The sequence below is a fragment of the Crocuta crocuta genome, unplaced genomic scaffold (genome assembly GCF_008692635.1).
Source record: "Crocuta crocuta isolate KB4526 unplaced genomic scaffold, BGI_CrCroc_1.0 scaffold31, whole genome shotgun sequence".
Lineage (NCBI taxonomy): Eukaryota > Metazoa > Chordata > Mammalia > Carnivora > Hyaenidae > Crocuta > Crocuta crocuta.
Genome location: NW_027528362.1, coordinates 14,502,335 through 14,513,431, shown reverse-complemented (window position 1 = coordinate 14,513,431; position 11,097 = coordinate 14,502,335). Strand labels below are relative to the sequence as shown.

General features: G+C 63.3%; 1 protein-coding gene across 1 annotated transcript in view; it reads right to left on the bottom strand.

Annotated features, from left to right (window-relative positions):
- MCF2L (MCF.2 cell line derived transforming sequence like) overlaps positions 1 to 11,097 on the bottom strand; it is a 102,603-nt gene that overhangs the window by 4,368 nt on the left and 87,138 nt on the right. Inside the window, exons 15-28 of the mRNA XM_077754012.1 lie at positions 10,857 to 10,933; positions 10,314 to 10,380; positions 9,466 to 9,581; positions 8,371 to 8,440; positions 7,011 to 7,103; positions 6,821 to 6,913; positions 6,247 to 6,372; positions 5,171 to 5,392; positions 4,837 to 4,929; positions 3,826 to 3,904; positions 3,598 to 3,664; positions 2,807 to 2,925; positions 2,586 to 2,678; positions 1,300 to 1,374 (exon numbers count right to left, since the gene is read on the bottom strand). Of these exons, the coding sequence (XP_077610138.1) occupies positions 1,300 to 1,374; positions 2,586 to 2,678; positions 2,807 to 2,925; positions 3,598 to 3,664; positions 3,826 to 3,904; positions 4,837 to 4,929; positions 5,171 to 5,392; positions 6,247 to 6,372; positions 6,821 to 6,913; positions 7,011 to 7,103; positions 8,371 to 8,440; positions 9,466 to 9,581; positions 10,314 to 10,380; positions 10,857 to 10,933 (1,390 nt within the window). The remainder of the gene's footprint in view (positions 1 to 1,299; positions 1,375 to 2,585; positions 2,679 to 2,806; positions 2,926 to 3,597; positions 3,665 to 3,825; positions 3,905 to 4,836; positions 4,930 to 5,170; positions 5,393 to 6,246; positions 6,373 to 6,820; positions 6,914 to 7,010; positions 7,104 to 8,370; positions 8,441 to 9,465; positions 9,582 to 10,313; positions 10,381 to 10,856; positions 10,934 to 11,097) is intronic.

Here is an 11,097-nt window from a genome sequence, read left to right as displayed (position 1 = left end):
GCGGCGGGACGTGTGTGAGGGCTCGCGCCCCTCTGTGGGCACAAGAGGTCTCTGGGGAAGCCTCTCTACCAGAGCTGCGTCCCCGGGTCAAGACGGTGTGACGGGGGACACAGGAAAGTACCGAGGCCCGAGGCACCAGCCTCAGGAGAGGGAAGCCAAGTGTCACCAACTCACTTGATCTGCGTGCGTGTGGGAGTCTGTAGGACATCAGGCCCAGGTGACTGTGAGTGGGGTCACCTGTATCCTCTGCAAAACAGCTCAATAGCGGCACTGAGTAAGACGATGAGCAGGTGACACTTTTCAAGGCACAAGCGGCTAAGCATCTGTGAGACCTGTGCTCACGGTCACCTGCCTCAGGGCAGGCTGGGGGGAGGGGCGGAGGGGGCCCGGGCGACGGGAAGCAGCAGGGAGCATCTACTGTGACCTCCTGAGGCCGCCTCCTCCTCCCGTCACAGGTGAGGAGACACAACCGGGCTGAAAGGGGGCGGGCGGCCGCGGGCAGGGCTGAAGCCCCTTCCCCAGCTCTGCACAAGGGGACTCCGCCAGGGCGACGCGCAGGCGTCTGCAGGTCTTAGGTACGAAACGGGGCTGTCATGGGAGAAATGACCCTGTTCCAGGCCTCGGGGCACCGTGCGCCCCCGTGAAGGCCAAGCGGGTGCACTGAGGCACCCTGGCCTCTGACACTGGGGACACTGGGGGGCTGTAGTCTGCACCCTGGGAACCTTCACAGATGCTGGAGAACTCCAGACGGCTCACAAAGCGAAACCCTGAAAACCTCAGACCCTCGGCCTGCGCCAGGGGTCTTTGGGTTTTTGGGGGTGTGCTTTACCCTCGTGATGTGAGGGGGCAAGAAATGGCCCAAGTTCCAGCGTGAAGCGTGGCCCCTCCTTCTGTAAGACTGGCCGTCTCCCTGTGAGATGCGCGGCTGGCACGGTCAGGGCTTCCCCAAGAAGCCAGGGAGCGGCCAGCGCCCCGGACGGGGGAGGCCTGCGGCTGCAGTGCTGCCAAGGAACAGCCCAACCCAAACGCCGGCCAGGCGTCGGCAGCCATAAGCAGCGGCCACTGGGCGGGTTCCGGGCAGACCCGGCAGGGGTCCCCCTGAGAAGGCGACGCCACACAGATCTGTCGCCAGAGCGCCACGCTTTGGAAGAAAACAAGGAATGTGCTTCTGCCTAGGAGACACTATGGCGCTTTGCATCCTGGGGGGGTGAGCCCCGCCAGGGGGACGGCATTCCTAACCGGGCGGGCGCGCGGACGGGCACCGGGCATCAGGCTGCGTTCAGAAGGCTGACACTCTACCTCGTAAACCAAAAGGCGTTGGATCGCTCTTTACTTCGTGTCGCTTAGCTTTTTTGTCAGGACTGGTGGGAGAAGCTGCAGAAGGAGGAAGAGGCAAAAACAGACAGAAGAGTGAGGGGCTGCGTGCAGGGCGTGGGGGTGAGCAGAGTGTGCGGGACAGGAACACATGCCAGCCGCTGGGTCCTGCCGCTGAGGAAGTGGCTTCCTGTGCACAGAACGAAGCTGGCCACGGGGCCCCGCGGGTGACAGGAGCGGCCCGGAGAATGGGGGGCGGGGGGTGGGGAGACCCGGCTGCAAGCTGACCGTGGCAATCGGTGTCTTCGCTTTAGCAGGCTACGTGTAGCTGTGTTATCTCAACTCTGCAGAAAAGTGTGTAGCGCACGCACTTTTCATGCTTGGCTACTTATGGCACCAGAATGCATTTCTCCTTTTTTAAAAAAATGTTTGATCCGGGTGCCTGGGGGGCTCAGTCGGCTAAGTGTCCCACTTCGGCTCAGGTCATGATCTCAATGGGTTTGAGCCCCGCGTTGGGCTCTGTGCTGACAACTCAGAGCCTGGAGCTGCTTCAGATTCTGTCTCCCTCTCTCTGCTCCTCCCCGCCTGCACTCTGTCTCTTTCTCTCTCTTTTAATAACAAATAAATGTGAAAAAAAGATTTTAAAAATAAAAATTATGAGGCCAACTTAAAAGTATCTTATGAGTTGGAACAAAAAAAATCCTCCAATTTTCTGGATGAGAGAAAAGAGTCCTGGACTCAGCACTGGCTCTGGCGTCAGGCAGGCAGCCCGGTAGCGGCCCGGCCGGGGCTCCGCGAGCTAAGCCGTGTAACTTCCTCCACACACTTCACGGCCTGGGAGCCCCGCGAGGCGGACCAGCTCTCCGAGACTCCCACCCCAGGACTCCTCGCGTGGCCTGCGCAGTAACTAGTGAGCGCCCTCGGGGGCCGGCGACGCCAGCCCCGGCAGGACGGGGTGCAGGAGGAGACGCGCAAAGGAAAGCAAATGACAGGTGCGGTTTGAGAGCGAGGTTGCGAGAGAAGCCTGCCTCCGCCTTTTCAGACAAAAGGCCCGCGACAAGAGGACTCTGGCCGCGTGTGCGACAGATGCGCCAGTGCCAGGGTCGAGAGCGGGCAGCGGGCGAAGCTCTGAACGGCTGCACGTGGTGACGATGGCCGCAGCCGCCCTGCCGGGCCGTCCGCATGAATAATGATCACACGAATGGATGACAACCACGCCACCACGGTGAGTGACACGTCTGGGGCATGGATCTGAGGCGGGTGCCCTTTACCTTTCTGACCTTTGAGGGTAGCAAAGCCCTGCAGAGTAAAGCGCTTTTTGGAAAGTGCAGAGCTCTCTGAGGTAGAGCTAGTGACCGTGTCATCTACAAAGGAAGAGAGAGGGACGGTGTGGGGGCGTCCGCGGCTCTCAGGGACACACGCCAGCTCTCACGGGCCCTGCTCTGGGAGGTGTGCGCGTCCCGGACGTGCCTGCGTGGCGGCAGACACCCACCTCTGCCCTCTTCGGGCGGCTTGGGCAGCGGCGCGGAGCTCACGCGTCCTTCCAGGCTCAGGGGGTCAGTTTTCCTTTCTTCTAGCTTTTTGATGTTTCTTGTGTTCCCTTTCGAGGGACTAGTGAAGAAAGGAGGAGGACGTTGCCCGGTTAGTCTTCCAGCCTCCCTGGGGATCCGAGGCAGAGCCACCCCGGCCCCGGGCTGCCTTCTGCACACTTCCGGTTAACCGAGTGGAACCCAATGAGAACAAAATCCACCTCTTCCTGTTAACTACAAGATGGCTGCTGATTTTCTGAGTTGGCGGGGGGTGGGGGTGGGGGGGGGGCATCTTTCTCTTTTCAAACATGCTCTACGGATTATTCACTCAGCCCCCATCCTGTCCCACGGACAACCAGAGGTGCTTATAGAAGAAACAGAAAAATAAAGTAACGAAGCCATGCACGAACATGGGAAGAAAGGAAGACTGAGGGCAGAAGAGGCCCCGTGAAGGCAGCGTGAGGGCTGGTGCCCGAAGCGTGCGTGTCTACGAGCTGTGAGTGCGGGCGTGGCTCTGCACCTCGGCACCCAGCGCCAATGTCTGAAACGCAACTGTCAGGGAAACCTGGCAGCTGTCACCTGCCCCAGCAGCACCCAGAGGTGGGGCTGGAGACACCTGTCCTCGAAGCTGGCCCACGGGGCCACGGTCACCAGCACGTAGTGCCAGAGGACAAGCTGCCCAGGGGGCTCCGGGAAGGGGCCCAGAGCAGGCGGTGGCGCTGCCCCGTGGCCGTGGGCGCCGGCGGCCCCTCACCTGGTGCTGGGCGGCGCGGGCAGAGGCAGACTGTGGGACTGCTCCAGGGCTCGGTGCTGGCTGGCTTCTGTGGGAAGGGACACACAGACCCCGCGCTGCACGACCTGACTGCTAGCGTCATGGCACCTCCGAAGCCCGGAACCTGGGGGTTGCTGCCGACACGTGAGTGAGACACGTGGGTGAGAACGTGGCTGGAGCCGAGGGCGCCGGCGGCCGCAGACCCCTTACCTCTGCAGGCCTGCAGCTGGCCGGTCAGCACCTTGCGGATCTCGCTCACCCACGCCGCTTTAACTTCCGGGGTCGGCGCCTGTGCCGGGGAGGAAGGCCAGGAGGTAAGGATGCAGGCGCCCTGAAGACACCACTGCGTCCTTTACTCTGGTAGCTTCTGAGAACGACGCTGGGAACTGAGAACATGGGCTCTGCCCCGCGGGAAGGAGAAACGGTCCCCTTGCTGGGGACTGCCACACGGGCGCGACAGGAAGGGTCTGTGGGCCACGCAGGCGGTGGGCTGACTGCCTGGCCACCAGCTTTGTACCCTTGCCGGCGTCTGACTCGGTGGAAACTCTGGGCACAGACTGCCCGTGGAGAGCACGTCTCTCTGGGAAGTGGCCCATGGTGCTGTTCTAGGTGACATGGACGGCGGGGGCCTGAGAGCCTGAAGGTAGACTCCCAACTCCCAGGGCGAGAGGGAGCAGCCTGCCGTGCACCTCGGTACAGCGCGTGCGGCCTGCGAGAGTGACAGAAGGGCGGCTGGACGCTGGAGGTGCAGGCCGGCCGCCGTCCCGGCAGTTTCCGGGGCTGGTGCCTCAGCCGGTGCCAGGCAGGCCCACGTCATTGCTGAGGGCCTGGCAGTGCTGGTGTGCGGCAGTGACCGCGCATCGTGGCTACCACGCCCCGCAGGGCTGCCGGTGTGTCTGAGTGTGGAGGGCGCCCCTTCACAGGACGCTGGGCCCACCCAGGCTTGGGGGGACACTCATGGCCTCCACCTTCGGTCCGCACCACCGGTCACGTGTGTAAGCATGGCCCGGGGCGCCGGCCAGCCACCTATGAGCCCAGGCTCCTGGCCACGCCCTCAGAGCACCTAACCTCCTGCGCCCAGCTCAGGGTAATGACGGCCCAGGGCAGCACCTCTAAACGGCTTTTGGGTGCTAAAGCTGCATGGAAGATTCTAGACACCAGCTCTTGCCACAAACCTTTCTAACATGTCCCCAGTGCCTGGCCCTGGGGCGCCGACCCTACCTGTATGATGTATACCTCCTCCCGGGCGTTGTACCAGATCTCAAACTTCCTTCCATCGCCCTTCACGTTCTCGGTTATGCCCACAGCCGCCATCTGACAGCCAAGCAGGGAGACGGGTTCGTGAGTGTACAGGGTGAGAGCCGGCCCCTGCCCCTGAAAGGTGGCGGTGCGTCCCCAAAGCGAGGGAAGTGGTTTTGGGGTGGGGGCTGAGGATGCCCGGGGTCCTGGACCCCCGCACCCAGAGATCAGAGTGGCCCAAAGGCGGGCAGCGTGGCCACGGCCGCGGGGACCTGGCCCGGTCGCCGACTGTCTGCGGGGACAGAGGCTCACTCACGTTCAGGGACTGCTTGTAGCTGTACGACGGGGCCTTCTCGTACCCCTCCCCGTTCTCTTCCCTCTTCTTGCAGAAGAGCACGGCCTTCTCGTGCAGGAAGAGGTGCCGCTGCATGGGCTTGAACCGGGCCAGGTCCTTCACCTTGGCGTGGCCCTTCTTGTGGTCAGTCCAGACGCTGAAGGAGCCCTGCATCAGCAGCTTCCCCAGGTCGCTGAGGTTCCCCTAAGGCCGGGATGAACGTGGGGCCTTATGTGCGTGTCATCAAGCGGAAGCTGCCCGCCCTGGGGCTGCGTCCTGTAGCCCCTGCTACGTAGCACTTGGGGAAAGCAGAACCAGGGGACACGACTTGGGGGGGCAGGGGCCGGGGAGGGTGGACAGGCGAGCACGGGGGCCTCCTGGCAGGGAGACGGGCCCTCCACGCTGCCCAAGCCCATGGGACACACGTGCTGGATCCTGGGTGCTGAGGAGGAGCCGGCGGAGGCCCATCCACTGGGACGAAGGTCCCATCTGCTGGGGGTGGGAGGCTGTGCAGGTGGGTGCAGGGGCGTGTGGGTNGGCTGTGTGTGTGGGGGGGCATGTGGGTGCAGGGGTGGGTGGGAGTCTGTGCGTGTGGGTGGGGGCCGTGTGGGTGCAGGGATGCGTGGGAGGCTGTGCATGGGGGGGCGTGTGGGTACGGGGGCACGTGGGAGCTCCCTACACGTTCCCCAGTCTTGCCCTGACCCTGACGCTGCTCTAAACATAGTCTATTAACTAAACCAACAGTGAGCAGGGACAGACTTGAAAAGAGACAAAAATGTTACCTGATGTGCCTAGTTTGGGCACGGTCAGACCTTCGTGCCCACCCGGCACCAGTCCCCAGCCTACAGCACCCTGGCACCCAGACCGCCCCCTGTACCATGGCCCTCGAGGCCCCTGAGCTGACGTGCACCTAGGAGGTGTGAAGGCTGCCGGGCCCTGTGCGCCCCAGACGCGCCCCAGTGGAGGCGATACACCAGCACGCGGATGTTCCGGGCCCCGCTGTGCACCCAGGGGGCAGACCGTCAGCAGGCTCGTCGGCGGGACGGGGAGGCCCTTACGTCATAGCCCGTGATGGCGATCAGGTGCATGGAGTCGTTCACGGCCTTGAGGATGCCCAGGATGGAGCTCAGCGCCTCCTGCAGGTCCTCGGCCCCCTCGCAGCTCTTGCTGTATTTCAGCATCTCCTGGGGGACGAGGCCTCGTTCACGCACCCGCGGGGCACCCGACACCCTGCTCCGCCCTGGGTGCCCGTGCATGGACCCTCAGGACCTGCGGCGTGGCTCCCTGCGCAGCTGGCACCGCAGACGAGACCGCGGGGTGGGTTTGCTCGGGGTGCAGGCCCCAGGCCGGCTCGGCTCGGGAAGCTGCCCTCGACGCCCATGGCCCTGAGCCTCTCTCCCAACAGTCCTGAGCCAGTGGGCGGGGCCTGGACGGGGGAGGCCCCTGGTGCAGCTCATGCCTTCCCGCCCCTAGACCCGTTTACTCTTCCCTCCCCGACCGGGCACCCCCAAACGTGGGACGTGCCCTTCATGTCCAGGGGCTGGCGCACTCAGGCCGGGATGCCCACATGTGGGCGCACAGGCCAGGGCCAGTGTGTGCTCCAAGTCNGGCGGGTGGCCGCGGGCAGGTCACCTTGAGCAGCAGCTGGTACTTGGTGATTCTCTGTACCGGCTTCAGCAGGTAGGAGTCGAGACTGAGCTTGTGGTCCAGCTTCCTCTGGCATTCCTGCAAGTCCCAGAAACCGCTGTGCAGGGGCTGCCCGCTGCCCTGCGACAGTCAGCGAGGGAGGAGCCCGCGTGCCCGCCGGGGGGGCCCCACACACCTGGAAGAATGGGCAGTCGGAGCACTGTCTCCACAGGCTCTCAGAGCGAGGCTTGTTCTGGCAGTACTTCTCGTAGATCTGGAACTCCTCCATCTGGGCCGGGGACGGAGCGCACGTCACAAGGCGCCACCCAGCGGCCCTGTGCTTCCCCGCACCGCGCACGCTGCGTCAGCCCCACTGGGGGTCACCGCTCAGGGCTGCATTAGTCCTGAGTCGCCACTCACGCATATTAGCACCACGCGGATGGCTTTGTGCCGTGAGGGTGACAGACTGAAAGCGCGGGCCAACCTTCCAGGGAAAGGAGGCGCGGGGCTTGTGCGCGAACCTGCGTGCGTACCGGGCCCGCCTGTGGCTCTGTTAGGACACGGAGCCGTACTACGGGTTCTGCTCTGGGAGGTGCAGCTGGGACCTGAGAACCTGCATTCCCAGGAAGATCCCGGGAGGCTGACGCTGCCGGCCACGGGCCCCTGTGAGAACCACTGGCCTACAGTGTGAACCCGCCACCCCAATTCTCAAACAGCACCCAGGAGCGTCCCCGGTGACCAGGCGGGGTGGGAGCACAAATGCACCCCTTCCTCCTTCCGCCTGAGGGGCCCCAGCTCGCAGGGACGCATCTTAGTCTCTACGTCATTTTGTGAAAAGGGCTTCACTTTTGCTACATCTTCCACGCTGCTCAGCGAGCCGTGTGCAGAGCTGGACTCCGGGGACGCCCTGTCCTCTCCCGCCGCTTCTGCCAGCCCGGAAGGAGGGGCCGCCCGCCATTCCAGGGGAGAAACATGCGGCGACCCGTCCCACACCTGCTCCTCCGTACGGGGGGCGTGGGGGCGACCAGGGAAAAACCAGACGCGGCACATGCGCCAGCTGGAGAAAGTTCAGCTCCGGGTAACATGTGCAGTCAAGGTGGACGCTTCATAACCCTGGCGTATAGAAAAGCTGGTGTCTTATAGTTTTCCCTGTTTTGAACTTTTTGGACTTAAGAAAAAAATATTCTTCAGTCCTTCCAGAAAGTACCACATCATCTCAGGCAAACTGGGAACACACTGAAACTGTGTCATTTCGGTTGGTTAGAAGGAGACTGTGACTGGGTTTAAACTCATTATTGGGGTGCCTGGGGGCTCAGTCGGTTAAGTGTCCAACTTCAGCTCAGGTCACGATCTCATGGTTGGTGAGTTCGAGCCCCGTGTTGGGCTCTGTGCTGACAGCTCAGAGCCTGGAGCTGCTTCGGAGTCTGTGTCTCCCTCTCTCTCTGCCCCTCCCCCACTCACGCTCGGTCTCTGTCTCTCAAAAATAAACAAACGTTAAAGTCATTATTATTTTCACAAGTAAGGCACTGTCGAGCGCACACTGAACGAGCACATACCCGTTCCAGAAAACACCTTCCAACCAGCTCTGGGCAGTCAGTGTAGTTTTCCAGCTCCCTCAGGAATATTCTAGACAAAGAAAGTTTGCATTAGGTCATGTGATGAGCAACCCAAAGAAGATGCTCCCTGTAACAAATCAACTAGTTTCCAGATGACTCTCATCTCCGAGTCTGGACAGTCTGCAGCCCCCACGGGTCACCCCTGGGTCCTGGCTGCAGCAAGCTCTCGGGTTAAGCACCCATGGCCCCTTCATGGGTCCCTTCGTGTTTCTGGTATCGGTGTTCACACAGACCTCAGGACAGTTCCTTTTGAACAGACAGACGGACAAGGCCCAGCTGTGAAGACCCGCCCACAGCCAGGTAGTTCCGCCGCAGGGACCCTCCCGGGGAGCACAGCCTGAGCTTGGGGTGAATCCTGCCGGGAGGCAAAGCTCCCTGGGGTCAGTTCACAGCACTAGCACCGTGGCTCAGCTCTGAAGGGGCCCAGTGCCGAGGCCTGGTGAGCGAGAACACTGAGGGCCCAGGCCACCGACGGGTGCCTCCTTTGCTGCAGACTGGTGCCTCCTCTGTGAACCAGTGGGTGACAGACGCTAGTGGCCGAGGGGCGAAAGCATGTGGTCGGTCAGACGCAAGTGCCGAGCGCCCCTAGAAGCCCAGAGGAGGGGGGCCGCGCCGTCCGACTGCCCCCTCCACGTGCACCCTGCGTCCACTTCCTCACGTCCGGCCCCGCAAGCCCCCACAAACCGCAGCGAGGAGCCAGGGCCGGCAGCTGCGGAAGGGCCCCGTGCAGCCCCCGGAGCCACGGCAGCCGCGGACGGCGCTCACGAGGGGAGAAGGGCAGGATGGAGCGTCTGCCGTCGCTCCTGTTCAACAGCGGGCTTGGGAACGAGATGCGCCAGGCTGGGCTGCTGCGGCTGGGAGGCCGCCCCGGAGGGCCCGGTGCTCACGCCCAGCGGACTGGCCTCTGCCGGCGGGCAGGGAACCAGGCCTCTCCCGGCCTGGCGGCGTGTGCACCAGCCCGCTGTTCCGGCTCGCTGCAGGGGAGGCTCTGGAGGCAGACTGTGCCTAGCAGGGGTGAGCGGGGGAGGGCCTGACCTGTTGTGGAAGTGGTAAATCTCTTCCATGTTTCCGAACAAAATGTCCTTCTTCATTTGGAGGCCGGGCGAGACGAGGTGCGCCATGAGCGGGTTGTCCAGCTCGGCCGCATAGCCCTGCATGGAGGGGAGGGGTCGGGACGTGGCCTCCACCACGGGCTCCAAGGGAGGCCCGTGGGGGGGCGGGCAAGTCTTGGGTTTTAGAAAGTGAGTCCGTCGGGATTTATTCACTGGCCATTGCTGGGACGACCACCCGGCAGCAGGTGCCGACCAACGTGCGTGAGGGACGAACGGCACCTTCGGGTTGGGGGGTTCCATCCTGCTACCTGAGGATTCACGAAACTTGTACGCAGGGGAGAAATTTTGGGTGTACTCCTCGATGACCCGTTTCAACGTCTACGCCTCTGGAACCCCTACCCAGACCAAGATCTGGAACGTTCCAGGGCCCAGAAGCCCCCTGCCCTGCTGGCAACAGTATCCGGGGACCTCCACTCTGCGGCTCCACCCAGACCCAGACGGCTCAGCTCCTCCTGCGAGGGAGTCACATGCAGCCTCCCACCTCGCCCCTGCCAGGCTCGCGGAGCCGGTCCCTCAGCCGCTGCCCCTCAGTCTCCCCGTCCTCGCACCCTTGCTGTGTGGGTGGGCGGGGCCACAGGTCCCAGAGTGCCCCTCCGCCCCCCTGCAAGCTCACCTCCGGGACACAGAGCCCCGTCCACCCCCCCACCCCTGCAGGCTCACCTCCAGGACACAACCCCCCTCACCCCTGCAGACTCACCTCCAGGACACAACCCCCCCACCCCTGCAGACTCACCTCTAGGACACAACCCTCCCACCCCTCTGCAGACTCACCTCCAGGACACAAAGCAGCTCTTCCACATACACCCGTTCCGTGTCTAAGAGCTCGTTCATCACATGCCTGTGGGCAGGGGCACAGACAGCAGAGAAAAGGTCAGAGCAGGAAGGAGCACAGAGAGAAGACCCTTGGGAGCAGGGGTGGGTGGGAGAGAAGAGAGGGCGCCAGCACATGGGTGCAGCCCTTGACGAGGGACGGAGCTGGCCAGGGGCGGTCAGCACTGCTACGTGCCTGTCTGTTGAATCAGCCGCGTCACCTGGGGCTTGAGAAAGGGAGACACGAGCCGCTTCAAATCCCAGCTCTCGCATGTGCACCTGGGACAACAGGCTTTTCTAGGGGAGGCCAGCTGAGGCCTGGTTCCGGGTGTGGACCCCACATGTGTCGGCAGCGCGGCGCACGGGTGTCCACGCCATGACGCCAGCTTTGGGGCAGAGGTGACTAGCCCCCCAGCTCAGGCTTGCTTAGACTCAGCCTCTCCGTGGCCAAAGGCTGAGATCCGACAGAGTCGCACCTGCCGTATCTGGACCAGAGCCACTCACCTCCGCAAGATGGCCAGGCTCTCCTCCTCGTCCCCCGTGGAGCTGCCCCGGCCCTGCCGGCTCTCGCTCATTTCACTCTGGGGGGAGAGGGCACGAGGGGCATCGAGCGTTCAGACACCAGAAGACACAGCCTGACGTCCTGACTTCAAGGAGCCCCACCTCATTTCCTGTCTGGGGAGGGATCTGAGGTCCCACGGCACAGGCGGGCGGAGGGGAGCCTGGCGGGGCTGGACCTCGGGGG